The following is a 25,160-nucleotide window of genomic DNA, read 5'->3' on the forward strand; positions in this document are numbered from 1 at the left end:
TATAATACATTGGTTTTATTAAGCATTATTCAATGTCCTCCTCTGCTACATAACAGCTAAAAAGGCATATGCTCCTTTTTATATGTACAACTACTGTATCTGTGTTTTTAAATTAGGTAGTAAATCTCAAGAAAATGTGTGAAGAAAATTAAAGTAGATGAAATAGAAGAAAAAGACAGTGGGTGAGTTTGCTTATTACAAATGTAATGCTCTCCTCACATTTACACGGACATTTTGCAAGACAATCGTCTTGAGGTACCGGAGAGACAATGAAATAGAATCCAACAGAAAGGCTGATTTGAGTAATAGATCCTAGTGTTGGAAGGATCAACAGGTTCCAAAACACTGGAAAGTGGTTAAGCTTTCACAACTTTTGAAAGGTATTACCACACCAACCAAGTACATGTTTAGTTTCATGTAATAATAGTTTCATGTACATGTACATGAGTCTTTGTCACATTAAAGACAATGTTGCATTGAGCTTCTCAACATTCCTGCTGTTAATGTTAATACCTACTTCCCCTGAAAAGTCAATCATTCATATTCTCAGCACCATCACTCCCACATGGTGAACCTGTTAAACTTGTATTATATTGAGGGCATTTATCCAACAGTGAGTAAGAGAAATTGCTCTTCAATTATAAATTGTGTTTTTAATCATGGAAAGCAGGTACTCAGTCAATTCCACTAATTGCTTCATCCCGGAAGGCATCCACTCACACCAAAATGAAGAGACTGCTGATGCAATACACAGTATCTTTACATGGGTATAGAATATGAATAAATACTGTATGTATTTTTTGACTTGGGCCCTGTCTTCACAGAACTTACCTTCACCTGGATCTTCAACGAGTACCCATCATTTGTCATACAGGACACGCGGCGATTTGTGTCCCAGAAGACAGGTAACCTCTATATCGCCAAAGTGGAACCATCTGATGTGGGCAACTACACTTGTGTAGTTACCAACACGGTCACCAAAAGCAGTGTTCAAGGACCACCAACTCCTCTAGTGCTGCGGGTTGATGGTACGACAGTTTTACCCTACTTACTATCCATAGAGCTTAAAGTAAGAGAAGAGTGATGATTTGTTTTTGTTTTTCAAGGTAATGTTGTCTGGTCAGGAAATTTGATAGGATAGAAAGTAGATTGTGGGGTTCTGTTGCTTAACACGTCCAACAAAATGATAAGTCTCTTGGTAAAACAATTCAGCTGATCGCATTATCAAAGTTTTCTTGATTTTATCTGGCTTGGAAAATAGAACTCTTATGAAGACACATTCCCAATTATCATCATAAAAATCTAAATCTAAACACACGCTATAGTGTTCAAAGAAAAAGAGTGATCATTTATTTCACCTAACACAGTGGTGTCACCAAAACTTTGTTTTGATTTTGTTTCTTTGTGACCTTTTCAAGCCCCGAGCTGAAAGAATTCCCTTGTGGCATCATTTCTTTTTTTCTCTCTTTGTAACTCCAGGTGTGATGGGTGAATACGAGCCAAAGATCGAAGTGCAGTTCCCTGAAGTTGTCCATGTTGCTAAGAGCTCAACCGTCAAACTGGAATGTTTTGCACTTGGAAAGTGCGTTACACTGTGTGTTATTATACCACCGTCATGCAGTCTAATAACACCATTAGTTTTTTACTGTATCAATCTGAGCTGCATGGTAGTGTGTGAGGACCCTGTAAAGTGATTTTAAATTCAGAATATTTCACGTTTGAATAACTCCTTCTTGTGTTGTACACCCAAAGAAGTAACACTCTTCAGTTAAAGTTCAGATTAATTAAACATTGACATGCTTTATTAATGTTTTTCAGTATTCACTGGTGTCTTATGTTTGTTGGTCTGAGCGAAATCTCTAGATAAGTTGATCTTCAGGAGTATTTTTCATTTTGTGGCCTTGATTTGTGTTATATTTTCGTGCCTTTAGCCCAGTGCCAATCATCAGCTGGAGAAGAGTGGACGGAGCCTCTTTTGGCAGGAAGGTGGACATAAATAAAGCCAGCGGAGTTTTAGAAATCCCTTACTTCCAGCAGGAGGATGCAGGAGTATATGAATGTGTGGCTGAAAACACCAGAGGAAGAAACTCTGCTAAAGGAAAACTGTCTTTCTATGGTGAGTACGATGGTTTTGTTGACTTTGATCTACTACTGATCTTTCTTCACACCTCTTGTCTTGAGAAACAAATAATGTCTACTGCCTTTAACCTGTTTGTATTCTTCCCAACACATCATGCACATTTGTATTCTTCTACCTGTTGATTAATAGCCTCATTCAAAGGTTCACTACAACTGAGCCTGATTGAAAATCCTGCAGAATGAAGTGTAGCTTTGGTGCACATCACAAAAAGTTTAATTTGTTGTCATGCAGTCTGTAGTTTTTATTAGAACTTATCTATAACTGCATCATATAGTGGAATGTGGTAATAAATTAACCTATTACCAGTAGTTGATTACTGACAAGCGCTTTATTGTGCTAGCGGCTAACACAGGGCTGTAGCGCACACAGATTTATACTGCCTTTCAGGGAGAGGTGATTTTTCCCTCACCAACACTGGACTTATAGCCCATATTCTGAGAAAGCTTTTAATGGCCCTTGATTATGGGTTTTTATGGTTTCTCTCTCCATTATTTTGCAGTCTATGCATTGACGATGTCTGCCCACCAGGCCCTGTAGGGATGTGCTTGCCTGAAATCATCAAATCCAGATTTTTCTTTCCTGTGAAGGAGGGTGCCTTTGATATGATAATACCGAGTTTTTTGTGGCACCTGTGGGTAAGATGAAATGCTCCCAGTACCTGTAGGTAGGCTGAGGATTAAACACAGTTAACTTTAAAGAAAGGTGCCTGTTCATAGAGGGGCATAGCAAAATATCAGGATCACATTAAGGTAATTTTGTAAACAAGGTCAGACATTTTGAATACAACCTGTGGCTATCACTGTCTTGGTACTGTGTTGCATGGCATTTTCTTTGTAGTTGTGTGGAAGTCATGTTTCTTTTTGTAAGATTTAAGTCATGTCTCATCTCAAAGCCTTGCAGACTGGCCGGCCGCCAGGTGATAAAAATCTGTAATCTCATTTTAAACTCCCATAGACAGGAGCTTGTGGGACATCCATCAACTCTATAGACGAATAGAAGAATCAATATGGGGATGTGGTGTTTGCAACACCCAACCAATGCAGGCACAGGAACAATAAGGGGTGGCCTCTTTTTCGATTTCCCATGTAATTGTCCTTCTGTAGTTCCAGGGGATTTATGAAATTAGATCATGGTTTAGCAGATGACAGCATTTGAATGGGCTCAGAGAAGCTCGGATTGACTTTGTTTAGAAGCTGTTGCATCATGTCTTCCGTTCCATTAAGTTATCTCTGACGGTCTCATTTGCAATATTGTTAACAGGGTGTCATGTAGTATTTGTTTCTGCATAGTGATCTATTTTCAATTCAGTACTGCTTGCTCGTTTCCTCAAATTCATATAATGAAAGAACATAAAGAGAGCTTGTTTTGTGATAACAAAATGATATCTCACTTTTCATATGGGGCTTCCAAACACTTCGACTCTGTTGGCTTTGTAAATATTACTTAAATGAGACAGAATTAGTTCTTAGCAAGTAAAATGCATGCATCACTGTTACCGAAGATACTTAGGATATACAAAAAGAAATTATCACACACCTTCATTCGTTTGGAACAGACTGTTGTCGTCTTTATGCTTCCAAGCATTTTGTCTGTCATCTAATGGTTTTATGATTTTGCCTTTTAAGTTGACTTCTAAACACCAAGTGTTCTAGACAGGATACAGCAGTCAACATCCCCTCAAAACAATACGCTGATCCCTTTCTGGGCTCCACAGAGCACATCATGAGGGATTTAAACAGGTTCACACATGACATGCACAGCCACATTATGACCTAGTGAAGAGGGACATTATATTGTCCCTTTGTGTGGTTGAGCATTTGACCTGCTTAAAAGTCCTTGACACTGAATGTACTGTGAATACTGTTCCAGCTGTAACTGTACTCTCCCCTCACTGGAGAGAGATAAGAAGAAAGGCTATTTCTATCAAGAAAATTAATTGCATTTTTATTATTATTTCATTATCAAAGCAACACTGCAAGGCAAGCAGACAGAAAGAGTAAACATGTTCCCCCTGACCCTGGCTGGGTGTCCTGCGTTTATGTGGGTGATTCAGAAGGGCCATATATCTTCTTACACTGTTGCTAGAGATAAGGTGCTAGTCATTTATGTGACACCAGCACCACCATCATACATACAGAGGCATTTTCTCTATGGATTTCCGTTTTTTAAAAAGACAAAAAGGGAATATAACCTGTCTTATTAACTGCATTGCTAAAAAATGAATTACAATCTTTCCATTTAACTGTAAGCATCGCAATACAAATAATACGGTCAGCAAAACAAATTCTTGTAAAATATCTCCATCAGTGTAACTAATTCATGTTGGTTGTAGTAAATCCATCAGCTTATCTTTTAACCTTACAGTGAAGGGTGTCAACAAATCTATTAATTCTTCTACAAGTTAAAGGTCCTATGACATTCTGATTTACAGATGATTTTTTCTAGGGCTCAGTGGACCCTAATACTGTATTTGAAGTTTTTCTCTAAATTCAGCCTTGGTGCAGAATTACAGCCACAATAGCCAGTCCCACAATGAGCTTTACTTAGGATGTGCCATTTCTGTGTCAGTAGCTTTAAATGCTATTAAGGAGGAGGGGGGTGGCCTTTACCAACTTCCATGCTTTGCTTGTTTTCAAATCTTGATGTCTCTCTCTTTCTCATGGGCGGGCCAAATTCTCTGGGCCGGCAAAGCAGAGAAAGGGGAAGTAACACTATGACCTCATAAGGGCGATATTTCTGATGGGCCCATCTGAGCTTTTATTTTCTTAAAGGCAGAGCAGGATACCCAGACCTTGGTTTGATCTCACTAGCGGGGTGGTCACTCGGTTCATGTAAGCTTGTATAGTTCCAAACACACTTCTGTCTCAGTTGTAAAGTAGTAAAAGTCCATTCAGATTTAGTGTCAAGCCCACTTCTTCTGATGAGGCATCAGTTGACCACACAACCGTGATCATTTTAAGAACAAGCCATACACAAAGTATCCAATATATTGAAGAATAACAACTCATTACGATTGGAAGATTGAATGAAATAGTTTTTTTTTATTAAACAACAACAACAACAACAATGAGACAACAACATGTGTGTGTGTGTGTGTGTGTGTGTGTGCGCGTGTGCATGTGTGTGTGTGTGTGTGTGTGTGTGGAAAAACATTATATCCCAGCTGTTATACTGACAAGGTCATGGGTGTGGAAAAACAAGAACAAAGTCAAGGAACAGGGATGAACATTGTTTATATACTGTATAAGTGTTAAGAAGAGAGGAATACTTTGGGGAAACAATAATAATTAGCATTAAATGATTCCTGTATTGCTTCTCATTTTCCTGGAGGCATGCAGTACCCTGCGGGACCCCGGTCTAGCCCACCAGAGCTGTCCCCCGTTAGGTGTGCAGCAGTCTGATAAAGTCTTAGCCTGTTCTGCTCTGTGCAGCCCTAAATCCCCCGATGATTGTGCTGTGCACATTCAAATAAAGATCAGTATATGCATCACAATGGGCCTCTGAAAAAATATAGATAGTTGACAGTTCACCGTTGACCTGGTTGGTGTTTCAATCCCCGGCCTTGCAGTCCCATGTTGAAGGGGCCTTGGGCAAGACACTGAACACTGAGTTGCCCCCTATGTTGCGCCATCGGTGTGTGAATGGTGAATGGGTCCTGTGCTACGTAAAGTGTTTTGAGTTTTTGTTAAGACTAGAAAAGGGCTATACAAAAACAGACCATTTACATTACCTCAGAAGTTGCTCGACAGTCAGCAATGGAAATCAATCATGTCCAAAGCCGTAGAATGGGTGTTTGGATCTATGCAAGGCTGCACACCCTGGAACGGAGTCCAATGGAAGTGTTGCCGCTCTGTCTTTCTTTATCACTCTGGTTTACATCTATTGCCATTTCTAGCCACTGGGGGGCCATAGGCAGGCTGGGACAACTCATTTTAAAGTTAAAAAAAACAACTCATAACGTGAAATTTTTCTGCCATGATGGCACCTTTAAGTTGTAAAATATTTTTAAGTAGAGGTGAGCTTTTTAGCCTCTTTAATGAACTCATTGCCCACTTGGTTAGTTCATTGATTTATTTTAAAACTGATTCCTATTGGAAATGTTAAAGTGTTCATTTACAGTATGTGGAATGTGACCTCACAGCTGCACCTCACTTGACTGAAAAACCTCAAGATGTTCAGAAGACCATTGATGATACTCTGGTGTGGGAGTGCAAAGCCAGCGCCAAGCCCAAACCTTCATACCTCTGGCTAAAGAACGGAGAGCCTCTGGACGCCATGGAGGTGAGAGCTATTTCTTAATCTGTTGTTTTTTTTCAAATTGCTTTCAATGATGAAACCTTAAATAAGAACATGAATGTCAGAATGATGTACAGTCTACCACACTATGCAGCACTAAACCTACAATAGCGCAACAAAAAAAGAAGAAAAAAACATCGGCTAATCTGTCAAGAGCATCCACCATTCTATTTTATAGTGCCAAATAATGAAGTTTTTTAAGAGTATTTCTAGACCTAACTACTTCTAATTAAGGTAGACATTGACTGTATTGTACATTTGGGTCCATGAGACCTGTAAGTGCTATAAAACGATAGATTCAAAAATTATTAATTTGTGTTCTCAGACATTAATCAACACCCAATCTTTTGTAGGTGTGTGACACACACATTGAAACTGCAGAACGCATCACCTCTCAGTCTGGCAGACTTGTATTTAAATGGTATTGTTATTGTAAGCAGAGTGTTAATATATCTTTTTACATTACAACAGCCCTGGGCAGTTTAGTTGATGGAGATAAACATAGTTTAATGTGTATGATGAAAGTTAATATTACAATAGATTGAGCTGCATCTTACTTAAAAGATGCACTGTGTGTTACCACACTGTCTGCTGGATTTGTTTTGCTGAGGAGCACGTAATGGTTACAAACTCATAGGATTGTACTTGGCAAGAACATGTCACTTTGAAATGGCTGTATTTGCTTGGGACTAAATTTGGCATTAAATGAGTGTGTTTTTATGTGTGTATATGTTGGGGGAGGGTGTTTGTATGTTTTGCAATGAAGCCAAAGTGATGCCATTTTCTGCCTGTCATCAAACAGGGACTCGACAGTTCAGTGCTCAATCCGTCCTATCTGCTTCTCTCAATTTTATCATTAAGTCTCTTCTCTCTGGGGAGGGTGAAAAATGCCTTTTCATCCAAAATACATTTCACATTCAGGCAAATTGCCTTGTTTAGTGTTATTGTGCTAGTGGAGTCAGTGTGCTATCTGACTGAAAAGAATGGCTCCCGTGAGTCACAGTCACTGATAGTGTCAGTGTTTGGATTGGTTAATGAGCCCCAGACCAGACCGGAGCTGTTTTGTTGGACATGTCTTTAAAAGGGGGCAGGTGGGTTTAGTTTTCTGTACTGTAACTTGAATCGAGAGCTGAGATAATTTTCAAAATCTGGGGCTCTTTAATTAAATAAACATGCCAAAGAAGTTGTAGAAGTAGTAGTTATGCATTCTAAATAGTTTGCCATTATTACCCAGACATATTAATCTACAAAACTTGTATGTGCAGTTTATTTTAATCTGGCATCATTGTCATGATCATTTCCAGTCATTTGTGGCTGTTGGGTGAATGAGGTCACTCTCTCTGTTTGCCACACATCCTCACCCACAGGAAACCCGTATCACTCCACCTGTGCATCTCCAGTATTTATTTGTACATAACATTGTAAAAATCTCTTTGGTGGTTGACCAAGGTAACATATTCTCTGTACATGTGGCTATATTAATGAGGTGGGCTCTTACCATTTTCAAAATGCCACCATCAACAGTGGCAACAGTAAATCAATTTCCAAACCCAAAGGTCAGCAATGTAGAGAGAGGGAGGGAGAAAGAAAGGAAGGCCAAAGGGGCCATTTGTTATTCCTCATTAGAATGGATCAGTCCTCCTCTCTTTCTCTTTCTCTCTCTCTCTCTCTCTCTCTCTCTCTTGCTGTCTCTCTCTCTCTTTATCACAGCATCACTGGCACTCTTTCTTACTTTCTCTTTCAAGTTTTTTCCTGCCGCTTTTCCCTCTCTCTCTCTCTCCACCTCATTTTGGGCCCCCTCCAAGGGAATTAAATGGCGCAGAGGAGGGCTGTCACTTCGAAATGTCACCACAGTGAAACAAGGACCCACTCATGCTTGTATTTTGTTCACTCCACCACCAGCTCCCCTTTCAGTTACTTACATAAGTTTGTATCTCCAAAGTCAGGGAGCTGCCTTCTGAGGACTATTGTTGTTACACACATCCAGTGCACCTACTGCAATCAGGAAAATGATCATAACATCACAAAAAAAGCATCCGTGATTTGCCTTTTCACAGCTCAACTTGGAACAGTGCTGGTATCAGAGAAAAGTCAAGCATAATTAATGATAGCCATAAAGTAGACAAATGCCACCATTTGTCTCTAGTGATAAAGAGATTGTGATAGAGCCACCACTTGTCTCTGAGGGTTATTTAACAGGGCACTGGGTACAGAATAGCGTAGTGTGGCAAAAACCCATGCACTTACACAGATCTTTTTTTTAATGTATTTCTCCCCCTGGGCCGTTGCAGTGTGTAACCTAAAAAAGGACCATCTATCATCAGTTCAAAGTCACTATGGCTCTCTCTCTCTCTCTCTATCTATCTCTCTCTCTCTCTCTCCATTCCCGATGAACACACATATCTCATCCAGCCCCAGCCAAAAAACCAAGGGACTCGTTGTGTTCCATTTGGAAACTGCTGCGTCTATCCTCACCCCTTCTGAAAAAGACCCCTTCTGGTGGTGACTTTAGCGCCAGGTCAGCCCTGTGTCCATTGTGTGACTGGGCCTCAGCGAGAGCCCTATCTGAAGATCCTCAGCAGTGTCCCTGATTGATGTTAAGGGACAGTCCTTGTCTTTTCAAGTGGCAGTGCTATAATGATTTCAGACGACAGACAGACTGGCGGCAGGACCCTCTGGACTACTTTGTCAGTGACATTAAAAGGTCTGGCTACACTCAATGGGAAAGATCAAGGGCAAGAACAATGAGTGCTGCCACACTTAAATTGACACAACTATAAAAAGGGAGCAGAAAGTAGTGCCAATCCTTGTAAAGGTCAAAAGGAGCAGTGGGAAGAAAATAACTTTTTTGGGGTGTTCTAATTACTATCTGCACTCTGTATTTTTAAACCATTGCCATCACATGCCAAGTATTTTTTTCTCTTTGCAACCCAACACTCTATGATACTTGCTACCTTCTTCCTGAATAAGTCCTGCAAGGTTTGATTTCCACCACTGTTTGATGTCTAAGTGCTCTGTTAAGCAGAGGGGGGTTACATCTAGTCACTGCAGGCCTATTAAGACCACAGAAAATTAGCAGAGTTTCAATTATCTAAAGCTTGAATTAGAACAGGCCATCCATCAGAATCAAACCAGTTGGCCTTGTGGTACTTAAAATGTCCATATATAGCCCTAATTACCCACCTTAAAGCAGTTTTGGTCCAGCATTTTCATATTAACACTTGGTATGCAGTACTAAAATGGCACTAATTAGAGTGTTTTTAAGTTTTCCTTAAAAAAAAAAATCTACATATTTCTTATATAAAGTAATAGTCAGTATAGAATTCACATTCACTTTTTTATGTTATCAGAACCATTTTATTCACCCAAAAAAAACAAAAGAACAATAATATGCTATTAAAAATATAGTAAACCACCTAAGGACATTATACTGTGCCAAGTAAAGAAACCTTAAATAAAAAATGTAAGGGCCGTAATATTCTTGTTTTTCTCAGTATTTTTCTTTTTTTCTTCTGTTACAAATGGCCACCATAAAACAAGTAAACCTGTGCAAAATACCACTATAAATGCTACGAAATTGCTTGTAACTATCATCATCCTGAAACTTATCCTGAAAGAATTATCCTGAAACCTAATTTTCAGATTACTGGCTTGTGGTTTTAAAATGCTCTTAGGTATCAGAAAACATTGACTCTATTAAGCTTGTATTTAGTGTTCTTTTTATATAGTTGTATTGTTATATAAACAGGTGTCAGTCCTTTTAGAGAACAATTTCAGATTTGTGAAAGGATCATCCACTGAGGTCTCTCAAACAGCATTTTAGGAGCCAGAATTGCTCATGTGAATCCAAGACCAGTTACTGTGACATATTATGCTGTTGGTTCAGAAGTTTTGAGTATTTTAACTTCCTTTGTCCACAGCGGCTGATTAAACTCCTGTCTTAGCGCCACACGTCAATATTTTTGTATCAACAATGGGTCCAACGACTGCATGTAATGTTAAAAGTGGGGTACTATAGTGACAAAACCACAGAGAATTAACATCCACTGTACTGTACCGCAGCAGCAACACAAGTCAGACGCAGTTTGTGACTAGCTGGAGAAAGTCTTTCTTAGAAATCTTTCTTAGGAGTTGGTGGAGATCAAATAGATAAAAAGATGGTGAAATTTCTTTTTCCAAGTGTCGAAAAAAACAAAACAATAAATGCATCTTCAGGTCCTGATTAGATGTAAAACTTGCTGCAATGGGACACATTTTTTGCGCCAGAGGCAACCTCGCAAGCCTCTTGCTGACTGTTCCCCTTGTCTTATCATGTTAAGTTTTTGTTGTCAGGTTAGCACAGCGTATTCCATTTGGAATCATGTAGTGCTAAAACTGTGCGTGTGTGCTTGTGTGCCTGTGTTTTTAGAATGATAGGGTTCAGGCGAATAATGGAGTGCTGACGATCAGTAGCTTGAATCTGGCCGACATCGGCATGTACCAGTGCGTGGCAGAGAACAAGCATGGCCGAATCTTCACCAACGCCGAGCTCCGAGTCATAGGTAAGCCCAAACACACAAGACTTTCTTAATTTTCTAAATACATTCAGTTAAGTTGTCCTTATGCTATCTCTTAAATTTGGCAAGACAAATATTACCTGAAAATGTCAGATAAAAATGTCAGTTATGATTTCTCAGAGCCCCTAGGTGACATCTTTAGCAGAAATTCTAAATCCAAACCCATAAAATTTTCAAAACAAAGAAAAGAAGCAATTTGTGTTTTTCAGAGGCATGAATTAGTCAATGTTTGCCCTTTTCTATGATTATGAATACAAAATATAGATTACGAAAATTGTCTTTGATAATCTTTTTGTCGAAAAACTAATAAAATAATCGATTAGACCCTGAATTGTCAGTCATGAAATAAAATGACAAATTACAAAATTCAACTTTTATATATAGCCTTTGTGTTACTATTAATGACAGTGGTTATGCTAAACTATTCTAATTTTCATCCTTTTGTATACCACCATCATGACATGTTGGTGTTTATCTCTTTATCATAAAGTCATGAAAACATAACTCAAAAACAATACATGGCAGACTGTCTTACTTTGGTTACATGGGTCCACCCTGCAGACTAGAGATTTAAATTTATTTAAATTATGCAGTACCTTGCTACATTCATTTAATATACATAAGGATAAACACTTCATATAAATTCCACCCATATTATTAGAAGACAAGTATGACAAATGTCTACTGTGTCGATAGAGGAAACACTTGCATTTCACACTTAGTGTCAAGAAATAATTGTGAGATGCAACGTGTGTATGAATACATGTAAATCCTGATTTGTATCGCTGTGTATAAACGTGCACCCTCATGCATTGGCAGGTGCTCAGCCATGTCACTGGCGCCAGGCTGTGTGATCACTTTAAAGAGCTTTCTGCTGAGTCGGTGCGCATACAAAACAGCTCCTGACGACGGCGCCTTAGTAATTAAGGCCTAAAGGAGCAGCAACAAAGCCTCCCTATCGTTTTACATTCTTGCATTTTTGCTTCGGAGCCCCGTGGCTCTAAATCCTTAATGCATAATATCCTCCTCAGGAAAATTCATGGTAGTAAATAAAAAAAAAAAACTTTCACATAAAAGGTCTTCTTAAAAATTATGTACCGTTCCTGTTCTCCTGCAGGTATGTTTGCATGTCTGAGTGTGTGCAAACAAAGTGTATATGTGTGTCGAAAGAGAAGGATGTAAGAGCTGACCTATCTAGTGGAAGGAGTGACCTGCATGTTTTTACGATACTCCTCCACTCTCATTTTCTCAATAGCTCTACCCTCATTTGCGCGTCTGTCTCTTCTGACAGTAAATTGTACCCCAGCTCTGTCTCCTGGTGGCAGTAGCTCAGTCCACAGTACAGAGTGTGGACTGGTAACTGGAGAGATGCCAGTTCACCTCCTAAGCACTGCCAATGTGCTTTTGAGCAAGTCACCAGACTCCCCTCAACTGCTCAAGGTGCCTGTTCAGCAGTTTCAACCCACTCACTCTGACATCTCTCCATTCGTACATGTAAAGGACCTGAGCATGTGTGTGTGTATTTCAGGCCTGTGTGTAGTGTGTAGTAACAACAGAGTGTAAATTGTAATTTCCCCATAGGGAATCAATAAAGAGTATAAATTATAGATAAATAACATTAATTTCTTTCTACTCTTTCTATCAGCCATCGCTCCAGACTTCTCCCAGAACTTGTTAAAGGCCCAAACTCTAGCCCGACAGGGTGGCGACATTCTGATCGAATGCAAGCCCAAGATGTCTCCCCGGGGAGTGATTTCTTGGAGGAAGGGGAAGGAAGCCCTAAGAGAGAACCACAGGTACCAGGTTTCTTTGTGTAAATCAGTAAGTGCATTTTTTGTGTGATCCCAATTGTTTAGTTTGTCTGCTTTACTTGCAGAATCGTATTTCATCAACTTGTTATTTTATTTTCCCTACTTTATATTCATTATGACAATATTCATGACTGCAAAGAACAGAACCACAGTGTGACACAAAACAATTTGAATTGCATAACACGTTCTGCACTCCAACACTTTCCCCCTGCTATCTACATTTCTTCCCTCAACTCCGTAGTACTTTTCTCTCCTGGCTGTACTCAGAGTGTGTTTCTGCACTGTTTACTTGAGGTAATTGGCCGTTCCTAGACTGCGGCACTTGGATCGATGCACTGATCCATCAGCTCATTAGCAGCATGTAAGACCTGGAGGGTCATTAGAACACAGGCAGACTATGATCCAGGCTACCATCGAGACAAGCAAGTAGCAAGTGAAATCCCCAAAAGGACTGATCAATGGCTAGCCGCTGAATTCTTTTGTGATAGTGGTGGTGACACCAGGGAAACTAGCTGCACACCTTGTTTTAGTAGAAATCAGGTTAAGTGCAGATCAATACAATACTGCTGTGTGCTGGAGAGGAGAAGAAAAAGGAAAAACAAATGTTAATCAGACAAGAAAATACAATTCTCCCCCTGAAGGTACAATGCTGGTCATGCAGCAGAAGGATGTAAAATCACTGATTGATCAGGCTTCATACTGTTTCTTCTCACATGGCAGAACAAGAGAGAGTTGCAGTTATGGTAGAATGCAGCTTCAGACCAAATGACATTCATATCGTTGTCCATGCTACTGCAGAAGTGAATTTGACATGTTTTCTCTGTTTCAAATGCATTCACCTGCACATACAGTCAATTACAGGTATAAGCTGTCTACTAATATGTCCCTATTTTCTAAAAAGTTGCTTTGATATAATTTGATGATATTTGCACTGCTGCACTTCTCACATGCTCGAAACGGAGCCAAAACACCCTTTTTTTAGTTGTTACTTTGTCAGGAAAAGTACTAAATGTTTTTTGGAAAGCGTTAACTTTCAGCTTTCATAATCTCTTACTGTATAATACACAGTGTGGTTTACACAAATAATGCATTGATGCCTTTCTATCTTCAGTTTGATAACATCTTAATTTTGTGCAAATGTAACAGCAGTAGGCAAAGCACACCTGCAGACACATGCGGTGATGTGTCTGCAGATCCCCGGCCCTGCAGGGGGGTCCCGATTTTTCATTTGATCGGGGATTTATTGTTCAACTGTCTCAGCAGCTTTTCCACACCCAACCTCTGGGATATCCATCCCCAACACAATTGGAGTGCAGCAGGTTTAGTCTTGTTTCACCTCCCTCTGTCAGACAGTATGTTAAGGAAACTAAAGGTGTGACCCAATTGTCAAAGGGAAATGTTGGTATTTTTCAACCTGGACCCTTTTTTCCCATGCATTTGTGTCTAACGCCCTATTCGCACGTGACTAGTATTACTAATGCAAAGCAACGCTGTTCGTACTCAGCAAACTCCTCTTTCCCCTGCTGCGTTCCACACAAAAACATCCATGGGTCCACACCTCTTTCTTCTAACAAATCCCTTTGCGAGATTCCAGAACAAGACTTATACTTTTACACTTATAATAACAATCTGTGCCTGTCAGTTGCAAAAACAGCACTTTGAGTGGACGGAAACTGACGGTGGGGTTACATTGCAGCTGGTTCATGGCTGCCGGTTACAGCATTCTAGCTCAATACTGGACCAATTTAAACAAATTAATACCAATTTTTATGTTAATTTAGAGTACTTTCAATTGAAAAAAAAACAACCTGAATTGGTGCAAGCAACACTGAGTACCTGCGGCTACGTGTACCAGCTTCCACTTAGCTAAAACGGCAGTTAACAGGGCAAGTTTTAGAGTGCCTTTGCGCCTCTTAACAGACACACAATGCAATTAATATGTCTGTACAACATGAACGTAACATCAAGATGCGTTTTCAACTCAGACATTGTTTTAATTCACCTACCCTGTCTTGATCTTGCTGGTGGGTAGCTTGCCTGGTTAGCTTCTAGCTGCTTGCTGTTGCTGCTCTTGATAAGTGTGTCCGTTAGGCTTTTGTGAAAATCATAAAGCAGCAGTTCTGTGTGTATTTGAAGCTCATCCTTTTTGTGTTTGATCGGTCTGGTGTTGGTGAGTTGGAGGCTTGGCAGTGTCGATCTGTGTGGTAGTTCCCTTAGCCGGGCTGTAGGTGAGGACGAACCAGCCTTCGTCCTCACCTTCCTTGCCTTCCGCAGCTGAAAACAATCCCCCGAGCGCCGGAGGGTGTACTGTGTGTCCTCCATGCCTTTGGCGACAAACTGTAGTTTATTTCCTCCTCAAAAATAAGTAATTGAGCATTTTAATAGTTATGACCATATCAGTAACTATGTAACTAAATGGAAACGGGACAAATATGCGTGTGGTTTGCACAGTAATATTGTTACTTCAAGCTATAACTCACGCTTAGAGCGGCTGCTTCATCTGCCTGTTGCACCTCTCTGTCTGGTTCTTTCCAACTCTTGTGAGGCGAGTTCTTCATCTGTATTCTCAGGTTCGAAAAAATAAGGACGACCATCAAACTCAAAAAGCTCTTCTGTGTGTTGTATATCTGCTATATTCTCCTAGTAACGTTACTCCAAGCTTTTTTTACTCTGCTCTTTACTCTTTACTCACACAATCTGCACACTGTTTAGCTACCTTTTCCTGCTGCAGCTGAAGTCCCAGGTAACTGGGCGAGGCAACAGCTAGCCTTCAGTGCCGTTATTAGCTGTTAGCTGCTAGTGAGTGTTTTGCCAGGCTTTTGTGAAAATCGTAAAGCAGCAGTTCCGTGTGTTTAGAGTTCATCCATTTTGTGTGTGCTCGATCTGTTGCTGGTGAGTAGAAGTGTCACTCCCCAATGTAAGTCAAGCGCAGATTTGAGTTGCACATGAGTCACTTGTATGCGACAAGTAGCATACAAGATGCTGACAAGACACTTCTGTAATGTCAATACAGTAAAAACTGAATTACATAATGAAGTTTGTTTACTGCTGGTTTCAAGCTAGCAATCAACCAGAACAAGGTTGTCAGTTGAATGGCGTTTTGAACTAACGCTAGCAATCAAACAATCAGATAGCTAAAACGTTTTTGAAATGACTGCTAGCTTGCGCGACTCAAATCTGCACTCGACTTACATCGGGGAGTGACAAGGAGGCTTGGCAGTGTCGATCTGTGTGGTAGATTCCTTAGCTGGGCAAGCAGCCTTTGTCCCTGTTGTTGGCTGCGGGAGGCAAGGAAAGGAGGGATGAAGGCTGCCTGCCCGGTTAAGGGAACTATCACAAAGATCTACACTGCCAAGCCTCCTACTCACCAACACCACATCGATCACACACAAAGTGAACAAGCTACAAATACACACAGAACTGCTGCTTTATGATTTTCACAAAAGCCTGGCTGATCACACTTATCTCTAGTAGCTAACCAGGCAAGCAAGCTACCCACCGGCAAGCTTAAGACAGGGTAGGTGCATTAAAACACATCTTGTTGTTACGTAAGGGCCCTGTTCATGTTGTACACACATATTAATTGCATTGTGTGTCTGTTAAGAGGCACAACGGCACTCTAAGCAACATAGCGATCAAGATTAACATAAAAATTGGCTCCTTTAACACAGAGGCCAGGCCGAGACATTTTGGTAAAAGGAGAGAGAGGCCGGCTAAATCTTGGACCCAGCTTTCAGATTTATCATCCTCTTAAGTATCGAAAGGAAAATGCATCTATGCCACAATGTGCAATATCAATCTTGCCCATTAATGGAAAGAATTACAGCCGTGGCCTGAAGTGAGTGAGCTGCATACAACATGCCTTGACAACATAGTAGGAGCTCTAACAAACCTGTTCTCCTATCTCTGGCTTGTTAACATTTACTTTCCTTCACATATAAATGGGGCTGCTACCAATGCTATTACAGTGGTGGCGCCACACTAATCCATCCCACTGGCTCAACTAAAATACCCATAATTCCTTCTAATCTTCTAGGGATAATGTTTTCAAGGATCTGGAGCAGGGGAGAACAGATCAACTAAGAACAAGGCAGGATCTGATTAGTAAATGAAATCACATTGGGTTGATACCTATATCAGCTCATATCCCAGGCATGAATAACAAGATAGCCTCATAACAGGGTTGCTGTGCACTTACGCAGGGCGCTATAAGGTTAATGATAAAATGCTTACCCTAATTTAATTTCACTGCTGATCAGTGCCAGCTTTTGTAAAACGCATATAGGAAATAGCTCTCAGGAATATTACCTTTAGATTGAACCACTGTAAGATTGTTACGCTAAATGATATACAATGCTTAATTATGTAATGTGAATCAATTTATAATCCTGCTACTAAAGCAGCAAGAGCTTTCTGTATGTGTTGCCAATACAAAATGTGCATTGGTGGATGAATGAAATAAGCAGTACGTGTAGAATACTGCTAGTTCCTAGTAATAAACTGAGTAAATTATGCAATCCTTCTTAAGTGGTTAAAATAATGTTTTTCATTTACAGCCTTTTAGTTTTGGAGAGCCATGGAGAGCCAGAGCAGGCTTTTAGATTATAGCCAGTACTCACTTTAACACCGGCCAATGAGGTTGAGGTAAAGTGCCTGTTTACTATATCACACTGCTCAAGTTTTATGTAGCCCACAAATTCCCCCAATACCTTAATTGCTCCAAGGCAATGTTTGAGAGAGAAGGGAGCAATGTGAAAACATTTCAGACCGATAATGCTCCTTACATCTTTATCTTGCAATGTCCCTTTGTAGCTTTGCTGAGAAGGAAGTCTGACATAGACTGCTGCACAGTTTAATGGCAAGTATTATCCCTGTGACATCTCATATCCATAACTCTTTGTTATAGTCCATTACAAAGGAAGGCCCTTAGTTCAGTTAGGCGAATATACCTCCAGCTCCATGGGGAAGGGGCTCTGTAGAAGAGACTAATGTAGTTTAATTCTTACAGCCTAAAAGGTGATGCAGGTCATTTTTGATCGTTTTGGGAGGTCCAGGCTGCCTTCAAGGGATCTTTTAGAAATGAGCGTTCAAGTTCCTTTCAAGTTCTACTTTCAAACCAGTTAGGTTCAAAACACCAGCTCAGCAGGCCTTGCAGGTCAAGGCATTTATCAAGTAGGTAATTCATTTACTGTATATGTATATGTAATGTGGTCCAAACATTGTTCTACAAGCATGATTAAAAGACAGATGGATGGAATACAATCAGACCAAATTGGCATGACTTTTCTGACTGACGATATGAATAGCTCAACTTTGTAAAAGAGGTGAGGTTAACACATTTCTCCCACAAGCATGGGATGTTTACCCAGTGTAGTAACTTTCTTTTACAAATTATTCTTCCAGACAGAAATTCCAACACATGTCAATGGTCATGAATTCCCCTTATCTTTTAAACTGTGGCATCAAAAAGTCTAACAACTCCTTCACATCAAGACATTATCTGTGTATGTGAGGCGTAATGGTTGTTTGTTTGTTTGTAATAACTTTAATAACACCAGACCAAATTAATTGCTAACTCCACAAGTAATGGCTGTCTTGTTAGCTCAAGGGGAATAATTTTTACAGAGTAATATTTTATTGATTGTTGTAGGGAAGTTTTCATCATGCCTACCCCCTCCGGGGAGATATTAGCTGGTAGAGGCTAAACGTTGCTATAGGACATCTCGACAAGGCAGATTCTTGACTTCAGTGTGACAACGAAAGGAATGGCTTTGCAACAGCTAGCCTGTCATTCCTCTATTATTATTGTTTACCCCCCATACAACACATATTAAGTGAAAATCAGTGGGGGTGATTGACTCTTTATTTGACTGCGTTGTTTACTCTAATCTGTTGTCAGATGCACTGCTGCAAGTATAATGTACTGAGATGTTATACCTTAACTAAAAAACATTTAGAACATTTGCTTAACTTTGTTGTTTTATCTGATGCTCCTTGTTTTGAGCATGTTTTGCACATTTGTATCATCACAGAACAATTTCACTTTATTAAATTATGACACTTTGCAAGTAGTTCAATCAACACAGCAAGAAGCCACATGAGTTGGGAAGGGGTGTCTAATTCATGCTTGTCTGATACCTCCATTGCTCTCCCCACAGTAAGAGTTTTAAACAGATAAAAGGACAACATTGTCTTTGATTCCATTTTCCTCTTCTGGATAGATAACCCATTCACGTTGACAGACAAGCCACAGTTTAGACACCTACTGTACCTCAGCTTTAAATAGTAAAATAAAACAGAGCAAATACAGCTAGATTATGCACATTACATCTTTCTGCTGACACTTCTTTACAAGAACAAACATATTTAATCAGTTTTTATTCCACACTGTTTGCTTTGGACAAACAAGATAATGGAAAAACAGCAATTACTACACAAAGCATGATGGAAGCACTGGGAAACTGGGAAAGGACAGTGAACGCAGGAAGTAAGCAAACGTTTGGAAAGGAAAATGTTTGTTCTCAACTATACTTTAATAACAGGAAAGAAAAAGAGGATAAAATCTGAGAAGTAAGTATTAAAAATAAATGATTTTGTGATTCATTTTAACTAGCTAATATAAGTGACTTCTGATCATTTTGTTTGTGAATTAAGGGCTTGAATTGAATGGTTCTGTTGGATGAATAATTATCTTTAGCTTTTGATCGGAGCGTTCTGTACAGCATGTGGCCAGTTTTTCCACAAAAAGCAATGGTTGTGGGGAATCCTTTTTATACATCCTTAGTAAATAGAATTAATCAAACCATTTATTTTATTTTTTGTGTGCTTCAATCACCTGTGATCTGCCATTCAATTGGCAAGGCATCTATGGACAAGGCATCTGTGGATCTCACCAAACAACTTTCACCTCAATGTTTTTTTTAATCTTCTATCCTTGACTAGAAAGGTGCAAAATGAATGGCATTATGTATTTCTCCTTACAAGTTCTTTCTGCACATGTTTATTTGTACACACTGTATGCTTTTAAGGACTCATCCCGCTGCACATTTCAAATCAGGGCCATCAACATTTCTAAAGTGTAGCTTTTTAGCTAAGAAATGTCTACCCTCATGTTACTCTTCCAGTACTTAAAATAGTTCATTATTTGTCGTTTATAATTATTCACAAATATGAGCTAGCGAGGAAAATGACTGAAAACTAAGCACATGGATAAATTTAATTGTTGCTATGAGATGAAAACAAAGAGAACTCAGCAACATAAACGGATGGACTGGAAGCATATTCACTTTATTTATGTTATGGTTGTGTATGTGTTTCAGCTTCCTGTTTTTTTTGTAGTCTGTTTTCTCCCTTGTCATGTCTTGTTTTACTTCCTGCCTTGTGTTTTCCCGCCTCTGTGATTGTCTGCCTCACCCTGATGTGTTTCACCTGTTTCTGAGCCCACCTGTCTCTGTTTTCCTCGTTACCTCTCTCTCAGTTTTCTTGGTTCCTGTGATTCCGGTTTTACTTCAACTTCATCCTGGGTTACTTTTTGCCTGCTGTATTCAAGACTCCTTTTGTTTTGTATGTTTTTCGTTGGTAATAAAATCCTCAAACTATCCACTGCCTACCATCTCTGCATTTGGGTATGCTACTCTCAGAATCCGTAACATTTTAAGCAGTGCCCTGTTGCTGTTGCAACATCTTTCATGTTTGGCTTCACGTCACTCAAGCACCTTATTGGCTGGCAAAGTAGAAGCAGTTCTCTCTCTGTCAGGCAGGAATGATGACACCAACAGATGAAATTAGTTTTTGTAGTTTGGACTCGCTGGAGCAATCTGACATAGAGGTTCAGCTAATTACCACAGAACCAGGCAGGTTGAATTTGAAATTCCACTGACATAAACAAGACTCCATTGGATATCATTAAATAACTGATTGGGTTGGATCTGAGTAGTAGTATTGTTGTTTGCACTGTTTTGTTTGCTCTTTTTTTGTCCAGAGGCCTATACTACGAACCAAGATTTGGCATTATTGAGGTAACTTCAGGTTCAAATCGCCATGGTAACTTATGCTGGACACCTAACCTGGTCAGGAGCAAGTTAAGTTGGAGATAGAGATCAACTGGTGTAAAATCCCCGCCTACTGACCAATCAATACTCGATTGATAATGGCATCACTGTTCCTAGAAGATCAACTCTACCTCGGTGTGCAGAGAGAGAGAGAGACAGAGAGAGAGAGAGAGAGAGAGAGAGAGGAGGATTGAGCCATTTTAGTGATGAATACCAAATGGCCCCTTTGGCCTTCCTCTCCTTCTCCCTCCCTCTTTCTACATTGCTGACCTTTGGGTTTGGAAATTGATTTACTGTTGCCACTGTTGATGGGGGCATAGATGGTGTGCCCATAATAGTTAAAACATTTCGACAACCCCAATAACATTCCCTGATGGGTATCTTTATGAAAGACAGGGTATAGATTTTAAGCAGAGGGAATTACATATAGGCTATTTGTGTTTTACGATGAAAAAAGTACTGATCATTTAAACGGAGTCTGGTGGGTTTGGTGATTTGATTTTGCCCATAAAGTATACATTATATTAATATAAATGTAAATATGAACAATATAAAAACATACAACATTCAAATGCTGGCTGAGTGAGTTTAGCCTACTGGATAAGGGTTGTCTTCTTGAGCAGTGTGTTGCCAATTCACGCATTTGAATTATGTGTTAATATTTTTTTGTTTGCTCTCTGATCGCTTCCCACTGCCAGGGTTGCAACTGAAATAATAGGCTAAATCAACAAAGGTTTATGGAAAGCTAAAGTGTTATTATGGTCAGATCTTGTGTCTGACTAATTGAGAAGTTATATTGATAAGCGTTTTGATTAACAGCGTCAGCTTTTTCTGCCATTATTCATTCCTGTTTTATGTGAACCCTGGGTTGATTGAACTAGTTGTTAACCACCATTGTGACACATCTTATGCAGGGTTGTGGTTGTTAGGGTTAGTGAAGCTGGGTAACTGAAAGAAATCCAGGGCATGTTGATTTTGATTTGTAGTACAGTCCTTAGGTTAGAAATGCTAAAGTATAATTATGGCCAGAGTTCTTAACAGTCATTGCATGCAATATATGAATATAACAATACTATGAACTAACAGATGTTTTCAGGTTGCTACTCTGTTGAATGTTTAAGGCACAGTTATTTGTTTGACATTTGCACTGCATTTTGCTCCTATCTTGAAGGTTTATTTAGTGTGTAGTTTATAGAGATAAATACCTACCATGCACGTAACAGGCCGGTTTTCTGGAAATGTTACCCAACATATTACATTTTAGTGTATTCATGTCTGCTGAACAGTGCTGGGCAAGTTAATTCCAAAATGTAACTGATTATAGATTACTAGTTACTGTCATTTGAGAATAATAAGTTATATTACAATATTACTGTCTCTGAATCGTAACTTACTTTCACCAAACCGGAGGTGACTTGGCAGCTAGCGTCTGAATTTCACCTCCAAATCATTAAAGTCTCCTCTTTATCCACTTTAATACATCATAGATTATTCAAAATAATATATATGAATATGCTCAGCAACTAAAGCTATTAAATAGATAAGTAAAACGTACAATAGGTAAGTAGGAGAAAATGAAAATACTCAATTAAAATACCTTACAGTTTTTGTTGTAAAATGTTTGTTTAAATCACTTGAATGAGAAATGAATGTTGTTTAGTTTAAAACTAAAGGTAGTCTAAAGGATTATTATAGTGTGATTAAAACTCACTATTTACATTATTTACAGTTCTTAATTTATAGCTGATATGTGAAAAGGTACACAACCTAATTTGTTTAAAGGTCCCATGACATGGTGCTCTTTGGATGCTTTTATATAGACCTTAGTGGTCCCTAATACCAAATCTGAAGTCTCTTTCCCAAAATTCTGCCTTGGTGCAGAATTAAAGCCATTAGAGCCAATCGCACAATGGGCTTTCCTTAGGACATGCCATTTCTGTGTCTATAGCTACTGAGGAGAAGAGGTGGAGGGTGGGGTTGTGGCCTTAAACAATTGCCACTTGGCTCATTTGAAAGCCATGATGTCTTTCTCTCATGGGTGGGCCAAATTCTCTGGGCAGGCAAAGCAGAGAAAGGGGAGGTAACCCTGCTACCTTTGACCTCATAAGGAGCAGATTCAAGATCGGTCCATCTGAACTTTCATTTTCTCAAAGGCAGAGCAGGATACCCAGGGCTCGATTTACACCTATCGCCATTTCTAGCCACCGGGGGACTACAGGCAGGCTGGGGTAATGCATATTATGGTAATACAAACTCATAAAGTGAAATTTTCATGCCACGGGACCTTTACCAGTAATTTAGTTTTACTGCAAACCGTGACAGGAAGTTTATTTTGAAGCAGCCTACAAAGGAGTTTTCTGTTGTGTACGCTAGCTTACTGAGATGAACGTGAGACTCTAGATGCAAAACATGTTTGTTAAGCTTATGTTGCTCACTTTCTTGTTCATTAAACTGCAACATGTTGAACTGTGCATGGTCACAGAAAAAGGCAAGCGTTTTTGGTTGTCCGTCAAAGCCATTCCACTACAGGCATTGTTACTCTCCACGGCTGATAAAATGTAATGGTATTTACTTGTGGCAAGCGTTAACATTAATTCCCGAGATGTTTCTATCTGTCAGCTGCTCAGACACACTGCTGTCCGCGCTAACGTACCGTCACCTGTTGGGACACAGATTTTGTTTGTACCTGTCTGGTTCTGGCTCTGACCACGGGAACAGTGACGTAACAGCACCTTGCTACAACGCAGCTAAATAACTCCTGAAAAGAATTTCCATCTCGCAAATGTATCTGTCTCTGCAATCACCTCACCCATTGAATACAGCAGCGGGAAATAATACTCACAGCTTTTTTTTCCTGCGAAGAAATGAGAATAATATTTCCGAAATTTAATTAGTAACGCGTTATTGTAATTGTGTTACTTGTTACTCCCAACACTGCTGCTGATGCAATATTTCCAACATCACACGCTTATAAAGTATGATTAGATCTATAACATTCAGTCATTCAGAATCCCCCTTGAACTCAAAATGAGACTTTCCTCCCAGGAAGTGGTCCTTCACTGTTCTTTTCAACTCAGTGCTGAGAAATCAAACTGTATCTTTTTACACCAAGTGAAGAGATACAGAGTATATTGAGTATATGTTATGCACTTACACTCACACACACACACACACACACACATATATATTGATAAATGAATACTGGTGCACTGTCAATTGCCTAATGTGTTCCTATATATGCTCTTTTTTACCCACAGAGTTACTGTGTTGGATAATGGCAGCCTACGGATTTCCAATGTTACTAAAATGGACGCTGGACTCTACACATGTGTAGCCAGAAACCAGTTTGGGGTAGCCAGCAGTGCTGGCAGCCTATTGGTTAAAGGTAAAATATTGTTTTTTTGACGTGGCTTCAACCATCAGCTGGGGTTGGTTTATTGTAAACTGTAGCTGGATATTGCTTGCTTGTTCCCAAAAGCTGTTTCCTTGACAACTGCTACACATACAGTAAATTATACAGTTAGAGCAATAACTATTTATTAAGAAAATAACATTATTAGGCCAAATAATGCGATTACATCAAATCAAAACATTAACACCCTGTTTTGTTGTTTTTTTTGTCATGTATTTTATGAATGTTATGTGTTAAAACCTTTTATGTAATTCATTTGAACATAAGGAATCCTACAGGTTTTATTTATAAACCCTTTGTAATAAACTAAAACATCATTTACCTTTGAAATTATTATGTAGGGACACTGAGCAAATTATCGGGAAGTCTGCACAAGAGATGTTAGACACATCTGACCACTGCTGTATTTCAAATGAACCGACACTGACCCTTACTGCACACTTGATGAACAAACAGTGAAGCAGAGTTGCTACCAAGACTACCCTCTTCTTACCTGACCGATATATACAGTCCAATTAGTTGATTGGCAGTGGCTGCAGGAAGCGAGACACAAGGCTCATTGCATTCATGTGCCTTAATGTTTAATTCATACTTTTTTTGCGCGGTGGTTCATAGCCATGCTCAGTTTGTTTAAGATTTCAATCCATTTAAATCACACACTTCTGCAGTGCAATGCATTTTCTAGGTCTTTCTAAAGAGCAGAGTCAACAACAGTGCTCTATTAAAATGCCTTTTGGTGATTCCTTTTCACAGGTTTTTTGAATTGCAAATTGATTTGCATAGCCCAATTCAGCTCAAACAACCCCCACCCAAACACACACACACACACACACACACACACAAACCGTTTTTACATGTACAAACAGAGCTGTTACACAGTGTACTGCATACTCA

The 25,160-nt window shown here is 39.5% G+C and overlaps 1 protein-coding gene across 2 annotated transcripts in view; it reads left to right on the forward strand.

The window, feature by feature from the left end:
• cntn3a.1 (contactin 3a, tandem duplicate 1) overlaps nt 1-25,160 on the forward strand; it is a 90,457-nt gene that overhangs the window by 38,866 nt on the left and 26,431 nt on the right. For both annotated transcript variants that reach the window (XR_004657403.1, XM_034877824.1), the window contains exons 6-12: nt 825-1,028; nt 1,480-1,582; nt 1,932-2,116; nt 6,282-6,421; nt 10,845-10,977; nt 12,638-12,788; nt 24,112-24,239. Coding sequence is in view for 1 of the 2 variants with exons in the window: in XM_034877824.1 (XP_034733715.1) it covers nt 825-1,028; nt 1,480-1,582; nt 1,932-2,116; nt 6,282-6,421; nt 10,845-10,977; nt 12,638-12,788; nt 24,112-24,239 (1,044 nt within the window). In the remaining variant the exon portion in view is untranslated. The remainder of the gene's footprint in view (nt 1-824; nt 1,029-1,479; nt 1,583-1,931; nt 2,117-6,281; nt 6,422-10,844; nt 10,978-12,637; nt 12,789-24,111; nt 24,240-25,160) is intronic.

This window comes from Etheostoma cragini, chromosome 7 (assembly GCF_013103735.1).
Source record: "Etheostoma cragini isolate CJK2018 chromosome 7, CSU_Ecrag_1.0, whole genome shotgun sequence".
In the NCBI taxonomy this organism is placed as follows: Eukaryota; Metazoa; Chordata; class Actinopteri; order Perciformes; family Percidae; genus Etheostoma; species Etheostoma cragini.